Source organism: Cottoperca gobio, chromosome 9 (assembly GCF_900634415.1).
Source record: "Cottoperca gobio chromosome 9, fCotGob3.1, whole genome shotgun sequence".
Classification (NCBI taxonomy): domain Eukaryota; kingdom Metazoa; phylum Chordata; class Actinopteri; order Perciformes; family Bovichtidae; genus Cottoperca; species Cottoperca gobio.
In genome coordinates this window covers 16735442-16757140 of record NC_041363.1, presented here as the reverse complement: position 1 = coordinate 16757140, position 21699 = coordinate 16735442, and the positions used below count along the sequence as shown (strand labels likewise).

At 39.6% G+C, this 21699-nt stretch overlaps 2 protein-coding genes across 6 annotated transcripts in view; both read left to right on the top strand.

Moving 5' to 3' along the window:
- msh3 (mutS homolog 3 (E. coli)) overlaps positions 1-707 on the top strand; it is a 42870-nt gene extending 42163 nt beyond the window's left edge. Inside the window, exon 24 of the mRNA XM_029438786.1 lies at positions 303-707. Coding sequence (XP_029294646.1) covers positions 303-384 — 82 coding nt within the window. The 3' untranslated portion in view covers positions 385-707. The remainder of the gene's footprint in view (positions 1-302) is intronic.
- An 810-nt stretch (positions 708-1517) lies between these two features.
- rasgrf2b (Ras protein-specific guanine nucleotide-releasing factor 2b) overlaps positions 1518-21699 on the top strand; it is a 44196-nt gene continuing 24014 nt past the window's right edge. For all 5 annotated transcript variants that reach the window (XM_029440305.1, XM_029440301.1, XM_029440303.1 and 2 more), the window contains exons 1-7: positions 1518-2156; positions 14435-14541; positions 15725-15872; positions 18537-18626; positions 18776-18912; positions 19510-19626; positions 20389-20468. In XM_029440305.1, the coding sequence (XP_029296165.1) occupies positions 1881-2156; positions 14435-14541; positions 15725-15872; positions 18537-18626; positions 18776-18912; positions 19510-19626; positions 20389-20468 (955 nt within the window). In that variant the 5' untranslated portion in view covers positions 1518-1880. The remainder of the gene's footprint in view (positions 2157-14434; positions 14542-15724; positions 15873-18536; positions 18627-18775; positions 18913-19509; positions 19627-20388; positions 20469-21699) is intronic.

Genomic DNA, 21699 nt, shown 5'->3' with positions numbered 1-21699 from the left:
CACACACACACACACACACACACACACACACACACAGAGGTATGGCTCAATATAATCCTCCCTATATTAAATGTTTGTCCTTTGTTGACGTGAAGCCATGCTCAGTACACAATAATCGTACACAGAGGAGTTGAGCTGCTGGTTGGATGTTAAGAACAGCAATTTTATTGTACTCTCACACAGTTGTGTGTGAGAGTACAGTGTATTTAGGTTCAACACATACAGGGCTATGTGAGGATATACAATAGTTTTATATACAATGTTTAAGTAACACCTTTGTGTTTTTGTCTCCGTCTCTTTAGGAAGAATAATAAACATCTTTTAGATCTTTTGAGCATCTCGGACAGGTCATCCCTCATGGAGTGGCTGCAGTCGGACTCTTGACATCACTGCAACACCATGAGAACACACACATGGAGGAGAACCTAACTATCAGTGTATAAGCATGCTCAAAGAAGAGTATACAAAGAAGTTAAGAAGCAAAAACTTGTTTCAGAAGTGGTACAGCACTGAGTAGAGTGGCTTTTGCTGCTCTCTTTGTGTGTGCATGTGCGTGCATGTGTGCTTGCGTGCCACAGTTTTCCAGTTATCACCATCATCTGTACTGTAACTGTCAAAATATCAATTAATACCAAATTATCAAGATTTTACTTACCAAACTATATGTGAAATTAGTGTGATTAAATAAATAAAAAAAGACAAATTTGTGACAAAGCTGTTCTTTGATCCTAAAAGAGAACTCTACATATTTAGAATAAGCACCGCTATGTTATTGACAGTCACAATGTACTGTTGAAAAAAGGAAAGAAAATGGATGCAGCAGTACCTTCAGATCTTTTTTTCTTCCTTGTCAATATAGTGTACCTACATTACCCACAATGCAACTTGAGCGCTGGCAATTCAGTTGGATATAGTTTGGTACATTATGCTAGTAGCGGCTAATATAGCCTTAAGCTAAGAGGGGGCTAGGTCACTTCTTTATAACTCCACAACTCCAGATTTTTTATTCAAACTTGAAATCTTCAGCCCCAACCAGTTTCCTCAAGTGACCACATAAGGTGATGTTTTTTGCTTTGTGCAGCTCCATCTGTTGCCTCTAAAGGCTTTATACTATTTGTTTCATATATGCTGCTCTCCATGGCATGTAAATAGACTATAATGCGTAAAATCTATTTTAAATAAGAACTGTCTTCATGTTGGGCAGAAAGCCTGAAGGGAACAGGTTTTTATCATAAAGAAGCTTTAAACTGTTTACTTACATCAGGTTTTGTTAAGGTGGAATATTGTATTGTATCTTTATTCTTTATCCATTAATGTAACCTTTAGTGTGTGTGCGTGTGTGTTGTTTGAAGCAACGCTATAAGCCTAATATTTCAGAAACAAATCACAACATTTGCCGCCGAGAAAATCTGCATTTGGCCTTCATCTACGTATCTCACACACACACACACACACACACGCTCCGCCTTTAATTCCGCCAACTCCAAGATCAGCGCGCATAACCGGAGAGATGGAGAGAGAGAGTTAACCACTGTCAAAGCCGATTACAGTATTACAGGTCTGTGGTTCTGTCACTGTCCACTTGAGGGTTCTCCCCTTTGTGGACGACACGCCTCCTGCGTCCTCCGGCTTGTTTGTTTGTTTGCCGAGCAGCATGGATTTATTTTAGAGCTTGTGGGACTCGGACATCTTCACTATGAGTTCCTCTGCAGAAGCGCTTCCGGCAGCGGGGCAACTTTTTGGTGCGCCACGGTGCCGCTGAGCCGCGCGTCTCTCTGTGGGAAAGTTCACACGCATACCCCCGGCCAACATGGGCTCGCGGTGAAAGCTCCGCTTGTCCCACTTTCTTCTCTCTTCCCTCTTCCAAACCGTACGACAAAATGCAGAAGAGCGTCCGCTACAACGAAGGGCACGCGCTGTTTCTGTCGGTGGTCGCGCGTAAAGAGGGGACGAAGCGCGGCTACCTGAGCAAGAAGACGGCGGAGAACAGCCGATGGCACGAGAAGTTCTTCGCCCTCTACCAGAATATACTGTTCTACTCCGAGAACGAGCAGAGCACGAGACCCGCCGGGATTTACCTGTTGGAAGGATGCACCTGCGAGCGCTCGCCGGCGCCCAAGATGTCCACTACTGGGAAGGAAGCGCTGGAGAAACAGGTGAGAGTTTTAAAAAGAGCTAGAGGAAGTCAATCCACTAAACCCTGCTATGGATGCAAGTTCCTACATCTTTTATTATCTGATAGCACAACTTCCCAAAATCTGCAACCCATGACATCATTATGGCGCGGTCACTGATTGTAAGATAAAATGACAAATAATGAATTAACAGACATGCACTCCAAATAGATGCATATATGGAAGCTGATATGTCTTGTTTATCATACAACCCATGGTTCCAGGCGAGATCTATATAGACTATTGCTTGTTTGTTAAACTTTATGATATAATCATGAAAACTGCAAGTTGAAATCGTTTCATGGCACTCAAAGTGTCGCCCATGTAGGCTACAGTAAAAAAAAGAGCAAGTAGCTAATGCAGCATCAGGCTGAAGTGGCTGCAGCAGTTCAGCCTCCTTGCTTTCGGCTGTGTCAAGTGCTCTAAGTGCATCATTCCCAAGCAGCTGATCATCCCCCTCAGATTCAGATGTGCTAATGGGAGCAGGCTGGTAGGAGAGTTAGGTTTCCCACAGCATGTCTTTTTTCAATTTGAAAAAAGAAATGCAGGGCCTTTCACATACATGTATTTCTCTCTCTTCTCGTATCTCTCTGAGGTCATGAAATTTACTCACCGCAGCCACAAAAAGTACTTGATTTGAAACCTGTTGAAGGTGCCTCAAAAAGTCTGTCACATTTGTATCTGAACATCTTATTCAGTCACGGTTGACATTTCTTCTTAAGTCAAATTCATGTAGAGACGCTACGAAGCAACTATAGCAATGCAGCAACAGGTTCTTTTTATTTAACCTCATGTATGCTATAAAGTTACATATCAAATGCATAATTCATTATTTTCTTGATGCAGCAGTCTGTACATGTAATTACATATTAATTCCTAGGATGCCATGTTTTTATGGTTGTAACATTACACAATATAAATGTATTGTGCTTCATTTAGTTACACAAAGAGGTTCATGGCTTTAAAGCAGTGATACACAGGGAAATATTTTTGGCAAATCTGTTGATGATGTGCTCCTTGGAGCTGCCACAGCATTGTTGCTCTAACAGTTAGGTAGATCTTGTTGCTAGGAAACATTTGAATTAGGCCTTCCATGTGCACATGCATTTCATTGAGGAAAAATTAAACACGCATGCATGTATCATCATTCTTAATGTTATATCAAACAGAGAATGAATCTGTGAAAGCAATTACAGAGAAAACAGAACGATTTCTCTGTTTGATCCCAGTGTTCAGCCTCAGGGATGTGTGTGCACTGACATCATGTCCCTTAAAATGTTGGCCTGGGGATACACTGAAGCATTGACTCTTTTACAGTTTGCAAAATTAATTATATGAGAGGTACAAAAAACAAACACCAATCATTGTTGGTCATAAAATATCCATCCCCACTGAATCCCTACACCTACTCATACAGTAGGTGTCTGTCTCTTTAAATGTACAGTATGTGTAAAGACAATTCTTTCCAGAGTTAAGCAAATGGATAAAAGGCTTTAGAGGCCAGGAGATGGTAGAGTGTGCCTTTAATCAAGTCATGCACAAAGCAAGAAGAGGATGTCTTCATTCCTGTAATTAAGTTGTTATAAATGATGATGAAAGGAAAATAAATATGTCTTTTTGAGAGCAAATTTGCATGTGGTTCCAACCGCTAATATCGGTACTGATGTAAGCATAAACCGGTCTTTTTTCTTTTTATCCTCACTCACACTGACAGTCTCACTCTCTCTCCCCATCGGTCTCACTCTCGCACTACAGCTGTGATGTTTAATTAGGGTTATTTTCAATCTGCCCTCAGCTGAAACCTCATGTGCTGCAATGTAATGTTTAGCTACATAGCCAAGCTCACAGTGGCATAAACTAAATAACATTGTTTAAAAAAAATGTTATCTGACTTACGAGGCGGTGTGTGTGCTCGTGTGTATTTGATGATCGACTGTCAATCAGGGTGAATTTCGGAAGTTGTCTGCTCCTGGGTTTTATTCGTTGTGCAGGATAAAGGGAGAGGAGGCCTTCCCCCTCCGCATCAGTCGCTCTTCACTGTTTTCTGTGCAGTATAGTGAGTCTGCCAGCAACCTGCAGTATCACACCCCCACAGAGAGCCACAATGTACACACACAAATAACACACAGCTACTCTCTCTCTCTCTCTCTCTCTCTCTCTCTCTCTCTCTCTCTCTCTCTCTCTCTCTCTCTCTCTCTCTCTCTCCTCTCTCTCTCCTCTCTCTCTCTCTCTCTCTCTCTCTCTCTCTCTCTCTGTTTTACTCTCAGAAAGACAGAAACCCTTCAAATATTTTGGAGAGCATCCGCACTGGTCTGAATGGTTTTGTGTGTGTATAAGGCCAGTAGATTTAGCTGTATATAGTTGTCAAACTAACTCTCACCTGTTGTCAAACGTTGGGTTGGTTACTGATCCCAGTGTAGCCTGTGTCCAGATCGCCAACCATCTGGTAAGGAAAGGGTAGATAGAGTATTAAATACAAAAAGCTCAAAGGACTTCGTTTGGAGTAAATTTAGGAGTAATTTCTGGAGTAAATGGAGACCATTTTTTGTTGGGGGGGGGATGTACACGCTGCATTTACAGTTGCACTTTTTTTTGTGGTTTTGAAAATAGAGATGAAACACAAACTTGTTTGTTTTTATGACGGTGCCTGAAGCAGCATTGTTAAAAAGAAAAAAATCTGTATACCATTTTAGGAGCTTAATTTTGTATACTGCAGCAAAAGTTGTATCCACTGCCAAACTTATGATTCGTGTATGATGGCATGTGTAAAATAATTGAAACCAGCTGTTTATTTATTGAAAAGGAATCATACACTATGTTGTTCTTTGGCTTAACATGTCATTGATTCCTGAAATATTAGAACAAATAATAATAATTATAAATTGTATTTATAGGTGCACTTTTCATTTGAGTAAACAAAACTCAAAGTGCTATTTATTGTTTGTTGTTTTCTGAATTTGTTTTGCACCACAGGGCCACCGTACATAAGACATAACTGACTCTTCAGTCTCAGCATTAATATATATTAGGAAATACGGAATATCTTTCTGGTGTTACTCTAAGATATGGATGATTATTATGTTCAAGTGTTGTGTTTGCAGACTTTAAGGCTCAGTATCGTCATCAAGGATGCTTCAAAAGGGATAGACACCATAGCTGGGGATTGTAGAAATATAATCCTAATAATCATAGGTAATTCAATCATGTGCTTTTGTTGAGTTATAAGCACATACGGTTTCTTTTCAGCAGTTTCCTTCCTCATTAGACTTGATGCAAGAAAAGGTGGGGTGACACTTTAGAGTTGAAGTGTCAGTGCTGACTTTCTGATTCATGTATATGTGTAATTATTTCTCATTAGAAAGCTTGTCTAATTCTAAACGGTCCTCTCAGAGCCTCACGTTTTCTCTGTTGCTCACACTAATCTGGAGACTGCTCTCCTCCGCAGGCTGCTTTTCATTTTCCTCTTAAGTCTTTTGCCAAGCGTTTCAGCCATTATGGACCTCATTAGTGTCGGATAAGAGTTTACAGCTGGTATGCATCTTAAAATCTGTCTCGTGTTTGAAATACTGCACTAATCAAAGAATGGTAAATGAGGGTGGATCTTACTTTCAAGAAAACACTCCTGGTACAACAACAATGTTCTTATATATGTTCTGTCAGATGTTTATGATCTAAGAAAAACTGCTTATTTCAAAGAAGTAGTACAACATTTTGTACTGTGCCTTCTTTCAGTTAAGACAGTTAAGGCCCTGACACACCACTCCGATGGTCGTCCGTCATCCAATGTTGGGCTGTTGTTTAGCATCTGTTGCCCTAGTTTTTGCGGTGTGTCCTGCACCTTTTGGCACTAGTCAGCCCTTGTTGGTGGCTTTTCTGCCGATTCAGCATGTTGAATCGACAGCGGAGTCCGTCGGTGAGAGAAATCACTCTTAGCTTAAACAAATCCGATGCAGAGAAGAACGTGAAGAGAAGCAGACATGAGGAAAACAAACAATTGAATAAAGTCAAGAGGGCACACACAGAAGGCTCTTTTAATTTTTCATCTTCATGTCCTCTGATCATTCCAATACACAAATATTTTCACAACAATATGGCCCTCTGCAATGAAGCTAGAGTGGTCTGAGTATCTTCGGCAAACGCAACGGCTTGTTGATCCACAGGCCTACATTTTCAGGTTTCCCTTTTTGAATGACAAATACAGACTATCGCCGCCAGCTCGTATGGAGAGTTATTTCCTCTCATGCAGGGGCCAAATGTACGTGCTGGTTGGCCGTTGTTCTCCGAGGACCACTCTGCAAGATTGTTGATTTCCTCTGGAACGTAATCTGGTCTATGATGATAGTTTTGTCCACAAACTTCACAACAAAGATCTCTCCATGTCGGGGGGCTGCAGTCATGGGTGTACTGAATGAACAGGAGGGGGGCTGAGCACACAGCCCTGGGGGGCTCTGACATAAAACACTAGAATGAAGGAGGTGTGACCAGGTGAGTGTGGTACTTAAGCCCACTCTACGCTAAATCAAGCATACGACACCCTCTGTCCTTAGACCCTCTCACCGCACAAGGAAAAACTCCCTAAAAGAATCCCACAATTAAAGGGGGGAAACATGGAAGAAACCTCAGGGAGAGCAACGGAGGAGGGATCCCTCTCCCAGGACGGACAGACGTGCAATAGATGACGTGTGTACAGAATAAACAACAAAGTAAAAATACAACATAGACATGTGACAGAAATGATGATGTGATCGTATTTAAAAATAGAATCCAGGATGTCAAAAAAGCTTAATAGTGGCAACCTTCCAGATGAGAGACACAGAAACTCCGGGGATGATGCCCGGATGCGGAGTTAGTAACATGCATTTAAGGGACATGAATGCATACAGATAGAGAGGGAGAAGAGTAGAGGAGAGAGGTTTCCCCCGGCAGTCTAAGCCTAAAGCAGCGTTACTAGGGGCTGGTCAACGGCAAGTCTGAGCCAGCCCTAACTATAAGCTTTATCAAAGAGGAAAGTCTTCACCCTGCTCCTAAATGTGGAGAGGGTGTCTCCCGAACACAAACTGGGAGCTGGTTCCTACAGTAGCTTAATAGCTGAAGGTTCTGGCTCCCATTGTACTTTTAGAGACTCTAGGAACCACAAGTAACCCTGCATTCTGGGAGCAATGCTAATCAGTTTCATGGAGGTGGTTGTATTGAATGTTGAGCTGAAATCAAATCAAATCCAGCATTGCCTTCAGTTGACTTGAAAAAAAAATCACATTTGGTGCCATTATTGACCTACAATTTAAATGATTGCTGCATCAAATGTTCAGATAGTTTTTCTGCAAAATGCATAACATGAATATGTTGGCAACATATTGATCAGCCTGTCAGGGAAAGCTGAATTTGGCAGGGCTACAATTGTTTATAAAACTTGACAGTCACCGCACTGCCTCAGATTAGGCAGAGGAGAGGTGAGAATAATACATAAAACAAACCGAGCAGGTATGAGTTATTTCATCACATCTCCTCCTGAACCAGTGCTGGGCTGTTCATGGGGTGATAAAAGCTCTCGGGATATTGAGCCTCTGTACTCTTCAGTTGTGTTATTGTTATTGCTGGAGCTGCTCCCATATCTACTATACATGCTCCTCCTGTCGCCATCTACAGGTGGTGATGTAGAGTGGTGTGGCACAGAGAAAAGGAGACACACATATCCCACAAGGAGTGTATGAAATAGACTTTAGCGTCAGGTGATGGGATTGTCAAGTAGTATCATGTGTGTTTGTTGTTGTCAGTGCACAGTTTATGAGCAGTGTATTTTACAGGATCAGGCAATTCTCAAGCATATAGTAAAACAGATTTACGGTTTGTTTAGACACCTCTGCTTGCACTTGCACTGTGGGAGTCGTAGAGCAAACTTTCCAATCCAGCATGTAATGCATTAAGGCGGCAGGATGTTTCCCAACAATTCCTCCTGGTGATGGAGTGACAGAGCAACTGTGATAGCTATATATATTATATGTGTGTGTATTTATGTTTGTTTTTGATTTATGTAGAGTGGGAGGACACCCGTGAAAGTAAACTATGGAGGAGGGGAGCTATATGTTTAATCTCCAGAGAAAGAGACAGGTAATCCCTGATCAGAGTAAGGCAGACACAACAGTTATTAGTATACTAATATACAGTATGTGTGTGAGTTGTATGTATGTGTGAAGGTTTTGTATGCGTGTTTCTGAGAGAGAGAGAGAGAGAGAGAGAGAGAGAGAGAGAGAGAGAGAGAGAGAGAGAGAGAGAGAGAGAGAGAGAGAGAGAGAGAGAGAGAGAGACAACACGGCCCCATAATTTATTATAAAAACTTATTTGGAGGAAGTGAGCAGCATGGAGGGCAATGAAAAACAGCAGGATGTGGGATGTTGATTCAGTGATTGTCACATTAGCTGGTACATCATTAGTTTAATTCAGTGGTTACATAAAGCACTGCTGCTGCTGCCGCTGTAGGATTAATGTTTTGCATCCCTTCACAATGACAAGTCTACAAGAAATAAATAATCTGTTCTTGTTTTCTAATGGGAAGCTGTTTGGATTTCTGAATTACAGAATGGTTGTTATAGGGATATAAATATTCAAAGAGGGCAATTTAAACTGAACTTTTACATCTCATGTATTTTCTTTTGTCATGTTAGGCGATCTACTTCATATTTGTGCTATCTTGGGAAATATCCTTATCGTCTTACAAGAAGATTAATTATTTAAAGATATTTTTTGGGCTTTTTTTTGCCTTTATTGATACAGCCAATGATAGACAGGAAAGGGGGAGAGATAGGGGACGGCATGCAGCAAAGGGTAGCAGGTCGGATTCGAACGCTGGCCACTGCTAAGGACTCAGCATTAAGACGTGGGGCGCTTGCTCTACCAGGTGAACTGCCGTGGCACCTCGATACAGATGATATATGAAGGCGACAGCCAGGAGCTGGATAGTTTAGCTTAGCATAAAGACCAGACACTTGGGGAAACAGTCTGGCTCTGCCCAACAGTACGAAACCACTTACCGGCACCTCTGAAGCTCACTAATTAACCACATATATCATGTTTGTTTAATCTGTACAATAACCGAAGCATAAAACAAATATTATGGGTTTTTAACCCATAATTACCCGTTACTTACGTGACGTAGATTAAGTATGATATATTACTTGGTTAAGTTTAGGAAAAGGTTGTGGTTTAGGTTAAAAAATAAGTATGTTTTGTTACGTAAAACTATGCTACGTATGTGACACAACTTATTTTTATCGCTAGTTGTTTCACCCTCTTTGCAGTCTTTATGCTAAGCTATGCTAATTGGTTATTTTCTTATGGAAAATACAATGGATGACCATTTATTAAAAAAGATGCATGCATGTGCAGGTACTGCAGCCTACTGTACAGTAAATAAGATTACATTTATATCATTGAATGCACAAGGTTTTTATGACAATAGCGCTTTGTTTTTGTCGTTGGAGGATTTTATGAAGCTACATTTGGCACAAAAAAGACATTATAGCCCCTGTGGGAGCACGACAGGAGCTGAGAAATGAAAGGAATATAAAGAGGAGGGAGGCAGATTGTGAGTCTGATCCAGAAGACTGGTGGTTGGTACAACTGAACCCACATCCCTTCTACCCTATTTATCTCTCTAAAGCTTCTTTTCATAAATTACTTTTATTGTTTCAGTAACTGATTTAATCCTTATAATGGCCAATAACACATTTCTTACGGCCTATTGTGTACATGGCATCAATTTGAGTCTGTCTCGTAAGCCAAAAAGATTCTGTCTGCAATATAGCTTAGTTATTCTGAAAAACAACCTCAGTGTTAAAATATTATGTAACTTCAATTACTCTACATGTGTTTTTTTTGTTGTATCTCATGTTCTGTTTTCTTCTATTCTTTTAAGGGAAACACAAAATGACGTGTATATACTTCAACACGTACACATACAGGAAATCCAGTTTATGCATGATATCGGCTCCCTCTGTAGACACACACACACACACACACACACACACACACACACACACGTACACACAAATCTGGTCTCTTCGCTGTTGTATTTCTCTGTAATGGTAATTACCACCCTGCGGGACTCAGGATCTCTGAGCAGTCCCTGCTTCACCATCGCACTGCAGAGGTGGCAACGCAATAAACATCAGCATCCAGTGAAGCCTGTTGTGTTAAAACTACTAAGAAATGGGATGAGACAAAAACCCTCTGAAACACACATGACTAAGGACATATTATCAGCCAACCTGTGATTGCTTTCCCCTGCAGCACTTACATTATAAAAACTGTAGTAATTGACTTATTCATTGATGCTGTAGTAACCTTTACTTTCCTAGGCCTTCGTGCAAAAAAAATGTTGTGCTTGCACTGTTGCATACTTGCTTGCAGTACTTTTTGCTCACTGGTTTGAATGGTGTCTTTTCTAAATACTTGCTTTTATGAAAATCAAGTTTGAAAGAAATGAGGCCACATGAAGTGAGACACACAATACTGTATATGGAGGTGAGTCAAGGCAATAGCGGGATGATCTATTTCTCTGTCTGTTCTGATTGGATTGCGAGAGAAATATGTTGCATCTTTGCAAAGGTAGTTCTCAATCCGTGGGTGGAGAAACTCAGATGGGGGCCGGTATATTCTAATGAGCCTGCATGTGAGAGAGAACACCTTTATGAGAATACAGGGTCTTTAAAGATACTGATCTATTGGTTTTCATGCTGGGTGGAAATACATGAAAACAAATGGCTACCTGGAACAGCACGAAATAATACATAACAAAGATCCATAAGGGTATAGCATGCACTCAAAAGTACAGATGATTTGTTGTCAAGAAGCCAAACCTTAGCCAAACATACTGGTATGGTCTTTTAAAAGCCTGCGGTAGTAAAATGCTGTCGCTCTGAAAGGCTGAGCAAAAGAGTCAAGAAAAAAACAAGGCCCGTCTGTGGTACTGTACAACACCATTTGTCGTGCAGATACCAAAGCAGACAGCACTGTTGCATCATTAGATGCTATTCCAGCCCCCTAATCATCAGTGACTCCCAACATTCTGTCATCTCTGCTTTTAAATATTTATAACACGCAAGTATTTCTGGATCCCCCAGCCATCGTTTGCCTAATGAATCTATCACCACCAAGTCCAATTTCATCTTTGACTCTTTAATCTTTAATAAAGAAAAAAGTATTCCATCACAGCACCGCCATAAACGGGTGTGTTTGGTAGGTTTTCATATACTAAAGTTTGAAAAAGTATGAGTTTCACTCCTCACCTCTTCTTGCAGAAAGCAGTTTTAAATGACTGACCTGAAATTGTTCATGAATAATAAAATTTCCTTTCATTGTGTCGGTCTTGCTCGATGGTGGTAAAACACACTCCTTTGTGTCACGCTGTCAGTTTCACAGTCTCATTTTCTATAATAGCTGTTCCTCCGATTAGGCAAAAAAGGTGAGTGGTAAATTGGTTGTCGGTGACATAAAGAGGGAAAGAGTAGAAAAGAGTCTCTGTCTCTTTGTCTCTTTGTTTCTTTTGCTTTTCCTGTCTTTATTTGTTTAAATTAAATCTCTTACAGTACAGTGAAGGCCCTGAGGGATGAAGGGTACATTTGAGCTGATTTGAAGGGAGAGCGAGCCAGTAGACCTGAATGGTAGAGTTGTAGAGTTGGGAAGCTGCGTGTTCACAGCTCGGAGAGAGTCGGACCTCTTAATGCTTTTACTGTGTTCCTCTCTCGACTAATGAGGACACAGTTCAGTGTTACAATGCATTTCATTGCACTGCATTGTTAATGTTTCCAATGCCACAAGGTCCAGCATGATGCAAAATCTGCTACAAAGTGTGTGATACCATTAAACTTTAATGATTGCCTCTGGGCAATTGGGTCACTGATGCAGCAAATAGTAGTAGTAATGATACAGAAGGGGTAAAATAAAAGATTAATATAAAAGTAGGATACAAATATGTTGCAGATTTGACTTATTTAAACCTACAAACTGACAACTTTAAGGTTACATTTACATTATGTGTAAAGTATCCTGAAAAGGGAGATTATATGAAATCAAATCAGTATTAATTGTATGCAATATATTTGTGAAATGCAATCAAGTATGCTACATTTACTTCATTACTGTACTTTGAGGTGTTCTGTGGAGTTAGTTCTTTTAAAGAAACAAAGTTTACATTCAGTGTTTTTCACCAAAACACAGTGTACATTCTTGAGGACTTCCTTTATATGGCATAATGACAATATACTTTACAGAATAATATCTGACATACAAAACACATGATCACATTACAGAGTAGGATACTACTATAATCTCTAATTTTAGCATTAAAATGATGCATCAGTCATGTCATGTTCAGATGTCATATTACAACAGTCAAATATTACACTGAATAAGGACTGTCTGCCTGCATAATGAATACCTTCACTTTAGTTATTTTTATTAAGTATATTTATTAGAAACACTTTTACACTCTTACTTTAGTAACATTTTGACTGTAGGACATTTATTGCAGCAGAGTGGTATTGCTACTACCACTATTCTACCATTGAGCATACAATAGGAGAAGCAACTGCAGTCACTAACATTGTCATCACTGTATATGTGATAATAATGACAGGGCCATCTGTGTGATCAAAGCAACCATGTGAATCAATACCAACATTGTGTGAAAACGTTTGTGTGTATTCACTTCAATAAGAGAATAAAAGGCAGATTCATTATAAACCAAGAGATGTAATGTGCACTGTGAAAATCAATGACCATTAACACCATTAACATACTGTGTTATCTTGAATGTGCAGATAACATAGCCTCAGAATATCCATCAAGATCTCTAAAATCTGCAATAGCAAAATGTGTTCATTTTCTTCTTGCCACTGCTTCCTTCTCACATCTAAAATTGCAGAATGGATCAATAAAAGCATTAAATGAATAGAGGCAGCAGCACTGAACAGCACAAAACATGAACACGGCAGAAGCATCAGATATTGCGTTGCCATGGAAATGCTATCTTGTTAGGTGGTGACACAATTTAGAAATGTGTACTCGGTTAAGAAATATTATGTAACCAATCCCTCTCTCAACTCTCCTCTGTCTCTCGTTCTCCCTGTCAAAGACTGTTAGAGCTCACACTTTTGTTGATGTAATAAAATCCAGTCAGCCAGTGAATCAAAATGACAGATACATAAAAAGCAGGGATAGGAAGATGGAGATGAGATGGAGGAGGGTCTATGAATGTGTGTGCGTGTATGTATTCCAATAACCTTGGTGACTGTACCCAGCCCATCCCCACTGCATGGGCCGAAACCCGTCCATCCTCCTGCAGGGTAAACCTCTCCTCTCTAGACTCAGTTTGGTTCACTGAATCCTTACTGAGAGACACACAAAGAGAGGATGAAGGAATGTGGGGATGAAGGAGTGGGTTTTCGACAACAAGAGAAGTAAGGATGCTGGTTGAGCGGGGCAGAGGAGGCGGAGTGGGATGATAGGTGAAGTGAAAAGAGAGAGAGAGAGGAGGAGGACGAGGAGGAGGAAAGAGGTGGTTGGATGATGAGAAGAGGAGAAGAGAGAAAGTCCATGCAGAGCTCAGTCTTCTCTGTTTTCCCTGACTAAGAATAGCAGCTCTTCTGGTAACCCAGTGCCCCAGGACATGACCATTTGAATAAAAGCCTCTATCACTTCACATAATGCCTGGTGTGTGTGTGTGCTCTATTGTAGGTGTCTGTGCTTGCATGTGTTGGCATGTGACTGAGTGTAAGTGTGGGGAAGTGTTTTAAAGGCAGATACTCAGGGAAATGAATCAGAATAATAAGAGAGACAGACAGGAAACGAGAGCGAGACAGGGAGCGGGCTAATTGATGGTGATGATAATAGGCTGGTGGAGAAGGGAGGCACAGATGATACTTGATGCTTTATTTCAGTGAGCAAATAACTCTGTACCCTCCCCCGTTCTGTCTCACTCTCTGTCTGTGTGCTCTGCTACTTCATGTAAGGCCTGTGGAACTCTATATGAGATGAATCTGGGCAAGAAATGAGCGTGAAAAGCAAATGTAGTTGAAGGCCATGTTTCCATATGTGTGTGCCATATGACTGATGAGCTGTGGCTAGCATCTCAAATGAACCAGAACATCTTGTGCTGTAAAGTGAGAATGTTGGCACAACTGAGGGGTGGTGTTGTAGATGTGTTAGGTGTCAGGGTCACAAATATAAACAGCTCTTCTGTCTCTCTCTCTCTCTCTATTCAGCACTACTTTCTCATCGTGTTTGGTCACGACGGACAGAAGCCTCTGGAGCTGCGGACAGAGGAGGAGATTGAGTGTGATGAATGGGTGGAGGCCATCCAGCAGGCAAGGTACGCACGTAGTATTGCATAAAGGGTATTTGTGTGCTTTCCCCTCTCTTTTATACAGCAGGGAATATGACATCATATTGTTTAAGCACAGTTTGATGTGATGTGACAGAACATTAATATTAGAGAGCATTATTATGGCCATACTGGTGGTTTTTCCATTTTAAAGCCCATTAAATATACTAAATCATGTAGAATTTACTGCAACGCTGATTGTGTTCCAATGAACACTTCACTTTTTGCGCCTTGTTTTGCACGTTCCACCGAAGTCTTATTTTCGTGCACTATGAAATTGGCAAAGATTGGAAAATGTGAAAATCTTATTTTTAGTTACTGCTGCAACTTTTTAAAGATTTTCTTCGTTGTTGTGTTCAAAGATGCTCAGACAGTTTGGACACGGTTGCCCTGAAAAAGATAATGTGAATTTGATAGTTTCAAAAAGCGTGTATTGCTTGTATTTTATAGGTGTCGTACAATCTCAGCCTCATTAGTTGTTCCTCTGGTCATCTGTGCTTCCTGCAGATTCACACTGACTGGTCACTGCATATTCTGAACTTCTGACATTAAGAACTGAGAATAGACTTAATTCACATTACACTAAGTGCGGTTCCACCTTTTTGTTTTGTTCCATAAAAAAACAGTTGACATTCGGGAAAATCGGAAACATCTTGAAATATCGCAAAAACATTTGTACGCTAGGCTGAGGCGGAAAAGCTGATGTAACGATAAAATCAAAATGCAGCAAAGTATGGAAACTGTAATGGAAACTGCTAAACACAGATGGGCGGACTGAAATATGTGACATCACCTTTTCTAACCGAGCTATACTTCAAACCGGTGAGAACTGAAATTTGTGTGAAACAGCAAAACTGTTCGGACTTTGAAAATGTGTTCAATATGGACCCCTTTGCTCACAGTGAACACTGGTTGAGTTCACAGGCCTATACAATTTTAGAGCCTCACACTGGATGGATCATTTGAATCACCCCCTAGCATTCATTTCAATACACTTTCAAAAAGCATCAAGTGTTTTGTGTTATCTCCATATTTTCTGCCACAACCCACAATGGGGGACAGAAGCAACACATGTAAATATTTAGTATAGGCTGCTATGCAGTCATGTTTATTATAGAACTGCCTCATATAACTAATATCTCTGTATATGTTTCTTATACTTTATTTTCAGTTACTCTGACATCATCATTGAAAGAGAAGTGCTGATGCAGAAATACATCCACCTTGTACAGATAGTGGAGACTGAGAAGGTGGCTGCCAATCAGCTGCGCACACAGCTGGAAGATCAGGACACAGAAATCGAGAGGCTCAAAGCAGAGGTACAACATGCATATGTGCACACACAAACACACACCTGGAAGGTAACCATTCAGTAATTACCTTGTAAGTTTGGGCCATATGTTAAAATGTTCCAACAATCAGCAACTCTTGGTCAAAATAAACCCTTAATTCATTGAGCTACATGTGAAAATGTACTGGCTCTACAGCTGAAATCCTCCCGTTGTCTGTCTCTCTCTGCCCATTGACCAGCGACTCTCACTCTTCGGAGCAGACCATTAAATTAGCAAAATAAAATGACCAACAACCTCCGATATACTCCAATACGCCAATTGCTGATGGACGATACATTTGTCCAATTGCCCAACACTATTGCATCATTTAAGTTTTTATATTGCGATAAGAACTTCTTTCTGTGGACATTTCAATTGGGAACAGCTTTTATTTTAGCATCTTTCAGTTCTATTCGCCACCATTAACTATATATGATATATCATTAACGATATATACTGTATATACAGTATAAATATATATGTATATCCCGTATCCCTATGGGTATGCAGTGACTGTGTGTCTTCTCGCAGCTGTGTTTATTGCAGCGAGGAGTGGGTGTGAATGGTACTCATTCACCTCTGAGCGTAGGAGGAGAAGCCCAGCGCTCAATAAAGACAGTACACCAGCTTCCTTACCAACAGCTGCCTAACCATTACACTTATCGAACGTAACACAGTTCTGTTCTGCCATCACAGCACGATAAATCAGACGTTAACGCTCGCACAAAAAACACAGCTGACCTCATTGTTAATCAGAACTAATTAAAATTCACTCTCTCACACATTGACAGTGGGTAATTATTGGTTTATGGTAATTAGATCAATAGTTCTAATTGTTTCTGAGGTGTATATTAGGTGAGCTTACTTTGGATCCTGACATCCCTGTCAGTTATTTGATACTTTAGTTTCACACATTTTCCAACAGTTTGCTTCATGTAATGCAAAGCAGTGGAACACACTATTTTATACACTATTAAATGCAGTTAATTAGTGAATTATTTAGGTTTATCAACTGAACTAAATTACATAGTTCTTTATAGGAAACAAGGAAGTTGTTAGTACATTATTCACACACTATAGACCTGTAAAATAAAGCTTTACCATTGTCGTTTAAATTTGATTGATAATCTGAGATATGCTGTGATTTGCCAGATCATGTAGAGTCTCAGATAAGAAGTGATTCCTTCGTACACATTCTCTTAGGGCGCTGTAGAGTTTTTATGGATGTACAGGTGCTTGATTGAAATTGAATTGTGGTTTGAGCAGCAGCTACTGTATTTGCTTGTTGGGCCAGCTGCTAACATCTCCATAAATCACAGCTCCATTTCCAATTCTGTTTTGGCTCATTCGTGTCAATAACAGTTTTTATAAATATTTTGATTGTATTGGTTGTTTATGTATTCGTGAAGAAATACCATTATGTTTAATGGATTAGCCTGTTATGCTGCCTTTAGTTGTAATTCTCCTTTAGTGCAACACGTGGATGCTTCTCCTTGCCACACATTGTGATTGTATCTCATTGGCTGTGTACAGTGAGCCCTGTTGGTAATGAAAATGCTAACGAAAGACATTTAATATTAGGAAACATCTGCCTGTGTAATTGGACTGCTCATGAAAAAAGGATTAGACCAGAGAGCCAGTGTGCAGTTGGTGATCCATCTCATTAAAACATACCCTTGTTTGTTTGTTTATGTGTGTGTTGCTCCGTGTTTATGAATAATTTAACCAACTAGCCGCTGTAACTGTCAACAGTTGGCAGACCGGCTCCTCTCTGCTGCCATTTGCATGATAGCATTGGTGAATTAAAAAATGAAGATGAAAGTTTTGGCTGGAAATGGCTTTGGTTTCATCTTTCATGCTTTTCCCCATCTGTGATAAACTGATGTGCTCAAGAGGCTTGAAGGTAAGAACAAATAGGGGAAAGTAATATAGTACTAGAGCCAGTCTTAACCTCTGCTGGGTTCATTTCTTCACTGAAGAAAGTGTTGCCAAGAAAAACCTCTTACTAGCTATGTTTGAAGTTAGTCATCACTGTTATTTAAAGAGAAGTGGTGCTATCTATTATTAGGTTTACTATTTGAAATGATTTTTTTTTCTACAGCTTAATAACATTTTGAGTTTGGCATCTGCCTGACATATTCTCTTTGTGACGCCTCAGATTTAAAACCTGAAAGATGACATTAACTTTGTGGTAGGCAGCTGGTTTCTCTCACCTGCACTGAGTAAATGTCTGCAGAGGATTATACTTTGTCATCAGTACCTGCTGAGCCTTACAATGCACCGCAGATAATCAAGCACATCAAAGCCTTGATTTGCTTACTGTCACCAGCTGATAGCAGCCCTCCCCCTTTTCTGTCATTCTCTCTTTCTGAATGAAGGCCCCAGATTGTCAAAGATGAGGAAGTCTGATATCTACATGTTGCAAACACACCAGCAGTTCACTGAGCACACACTACATGACACATATCACATCAACCAAATGACTCTTAATCCCTTTAAGAATATAATAACCTTGTAAATGTTATCACTTCAAACTTTACATCAGAAGACCATTGTGATTTCACTATAATTTAATATGTCTTTTGTGCAGCCATTTAGTCACCCACATTATGCTCATATTGTTTGTGACATTTATTTATTTTTTCTTCAAAGATTATAGCTCTGAACAAAACTAAGGAGCGAATGCGGCCTTACCATGTCAACCATGAAAATGAAGATCCAGATATCAAAAAGATAAAAAAGGTAAATTAATATTTTTCTACTTAGCTTTCATGTGTTTTTCTCTTCTGTCACCCGTTTTTCCTAGAGTCTTACCTCGGATTTCATGTTGCATGAAATAATACGCTCCATGTTTATGACTATGCTATGCTACCTTGTTTGGACTCCTTCAGGTGCAGAGTTTCATGCGGGGCTGGCTCTGTCGGAGGAAGTGGAAGATCATCGTTCAGGACTACATCTGCTCTCCTCACGCTGAGAGCATGAGGAAGAGGAACCAGATCGTCTTCAACATGGTGGAGGCAGAGACAGAGTATGTACATACTTTATAGAGAAACAGCACACACTTTAGAAAAGCTTGCCATAACAAACATTTCCATCCCGTATTTCACCTTTAAGTGGTTTCTCAATAGAAATTTGGGAAAATGTAAATCATGATATATACTATTTATGGAGAGTTGATATCAAGTAACATACACTGAGATAGAAGATTTGGTAAATATCTGCCACCCCTCCTGTACATGTATTGCATTTAATTCAAATGTGAACCACAGTCAGATTACCAGACTAAACACAGGTCACAAGTATGGCATTTGTTTTGATTGTTGATCTTATTAGAGTTTAAAATATATTTTCACACCAACATGTTTTTTGTAATGTGTTTGTAACACTACTTACTATAATAAGTGTAAATTATATTATAAGGATTAAAGGATTTTAAAAGGAATACTATAAAATGTTAATAATGTCTTCATTAAACATAATATACTGTATGTGTTTTGAAGATAAATCCTCATTTCTATAACACTGCTGGGGAATCTGCTATATCACTGCTTAGGTTTAAACCCAGACATTATTATGTGATATATATTCTGTTTGTCCCTGTGTCCGTGTGTGTGTGTGATGACAGGTACGTCCACCAGCTCTACATCCTCGTCAACTGCTTCCTCAGACCTCTGAGGATGGCTGCCAGCTCCAAGAAACCCCCCATCAACCACGACGATGTCAGCAGCATCTTCCTCAACAGGTGTGTAGGTGTCCATCATCAAAACAACCAAACAAAAAAAAATCTATTTTAAGTTGAGTTTCTAATTTTAAATTAAAATTAAGGTTGTACCAAAATGTTGCTTGTGCCACACGAGTTCCATGCGTGTGCCAAAATACATTACAGATCAAAATTCATTACCTAAGGCTTTCGTTTTCACAGTTTTAGAGTGTGTGCAGTATTGTAGTGTGTCCTTGTAGGATTTTATATAGCACATGAAGACAGTAAGGTTGGGTTTATATTTTTCAAATTTGCTCGTGTGAATATGGAATTTTGCTAATAAGACAATAAGATTTATAATATGCATTTCATCATCAAAAAAATCAAACAAAAGAAATTCAATTTTAAGTTGCGTTTCAAATTTTCTGTTTAAAAAAAGCATTGCAATATCTGTTAATGCTTAGAATTTTCTACATTAAAAAGATATACAGATAGATAGGTTGGCTGGCTCTTAAAATATGAAGTAATAAAAATAAAAAGCAAATAGAAAACAAAATAAAATACATTATAATACATTACAAATCAAATGTGTTACATCTCATCGTCAGTCAATGTTTATATTGTTCTGTACTTCTTTGGTACAGACAGACAGACAGATGGTTGGTTCTTTAACTGATTCACTTGAGTGTTAATTAATCTGGAGGCAAAATCCGAGACAGATACTGAGGATTCAAAAGAGAAACAGACAATAAAATCTCTTTAGTCATTTTGTTTTCACACTGCGTTGACACTTTTTTTCTTCAGTGAGACCATCATGTTCCTACATGAGATTTTCCATCAAGGCTTGAAGGCGAGGATAGCCAACTGGCCAACTCTGGTGCTGGGTAAGCTGTTACTTAGCCTCACACAATACACAAAACACACACATTCACACTGTTTGCATACACTCTGCAGCCGCATCAAGGTCAGGTTTTCAGTGGTCCAGTTTGTTTCATTCAAACGTCAGTCTTGACGTCTTACTGCTCCATTCACACACATACACACACATGCTCATTTCCCTATCTCAGTCTGCAACAAGCACATTCATTGTCTTGATAGACAATGACCACCCAGACCAGAAGGCATCCTACAAATTCACGTCCTAAAAACAGAAGCCCCCTCGACAGATAAGCGTCACCTAGGAGACAGACAGAACAGCAAATTACTTGTGACAAATTCAAAAAGAAAGGGGTCGACTGATTAAACACCCTTATCTGACGCTCGGCTTCAGGCTGACGCTGAATGTAGATCTTGATCAACAATGTGATTTACATCAAGTCCATTTATGTTGTGTTTTCAGTGAAGATTGTTTGCTTCCTTTTAAATATTGTCATTCAAAGATTTAGCCTCCAATGCAGCATGCTTTTAACCCCACACAGATTATGTGCAAATGAATAGAAGCATCCATCTATGACTAATGTATTGAAGGATCTTTTTTTTGCTTCTATGGTTTTGGTTCTTTTATCCTTATAAAGGGAAGGCCTTTGAAAAGTCATTTGTTTCTGTGCAGTAAATCAGGAAATAACATCTACTTCATCCAGTGTTGTTTCAGAATGTCCCATAAATTAGGGTATATTCATTCTTTAAATATACTTTTCATGTATCTAACACAGGGATGATGCTTTTTAAAAAGGCAACATAATCTGTAAAGAAACACGTATAATTATCAAAGCAGTGTTTACTGAATTTGGTTTAAAAGAGTCAGTATCACAGTTACACATCCAAAAAGCTTTCATCAGTTTTGAAATATCTTCCCCAATTTCTCCCTAACATGACCCTGACCACATCCCTTCCACCTCTGTTAGTTTGCCTAGACTTGTGGCTAGATTTGAATGGATTTATGTCAAATGATGTTTCCCATTTTAGCCCATTCATTTTCTACCTTGGCCTTCTGCCCTCAGTATAAGTGTAGTTGCACAGCTGGGTAGCAAGCTAAGCTCACTTCCAATACAAGATGAAGACAGCCGTTGGCCTTTTAAGTTTTTAGTGGAAGCAATTGTGAAACTGTGGAAACAGTATTATACAATGAGAATAAAGTAATTATATAAATGAACACCAACACTAGCTGTCAAACTC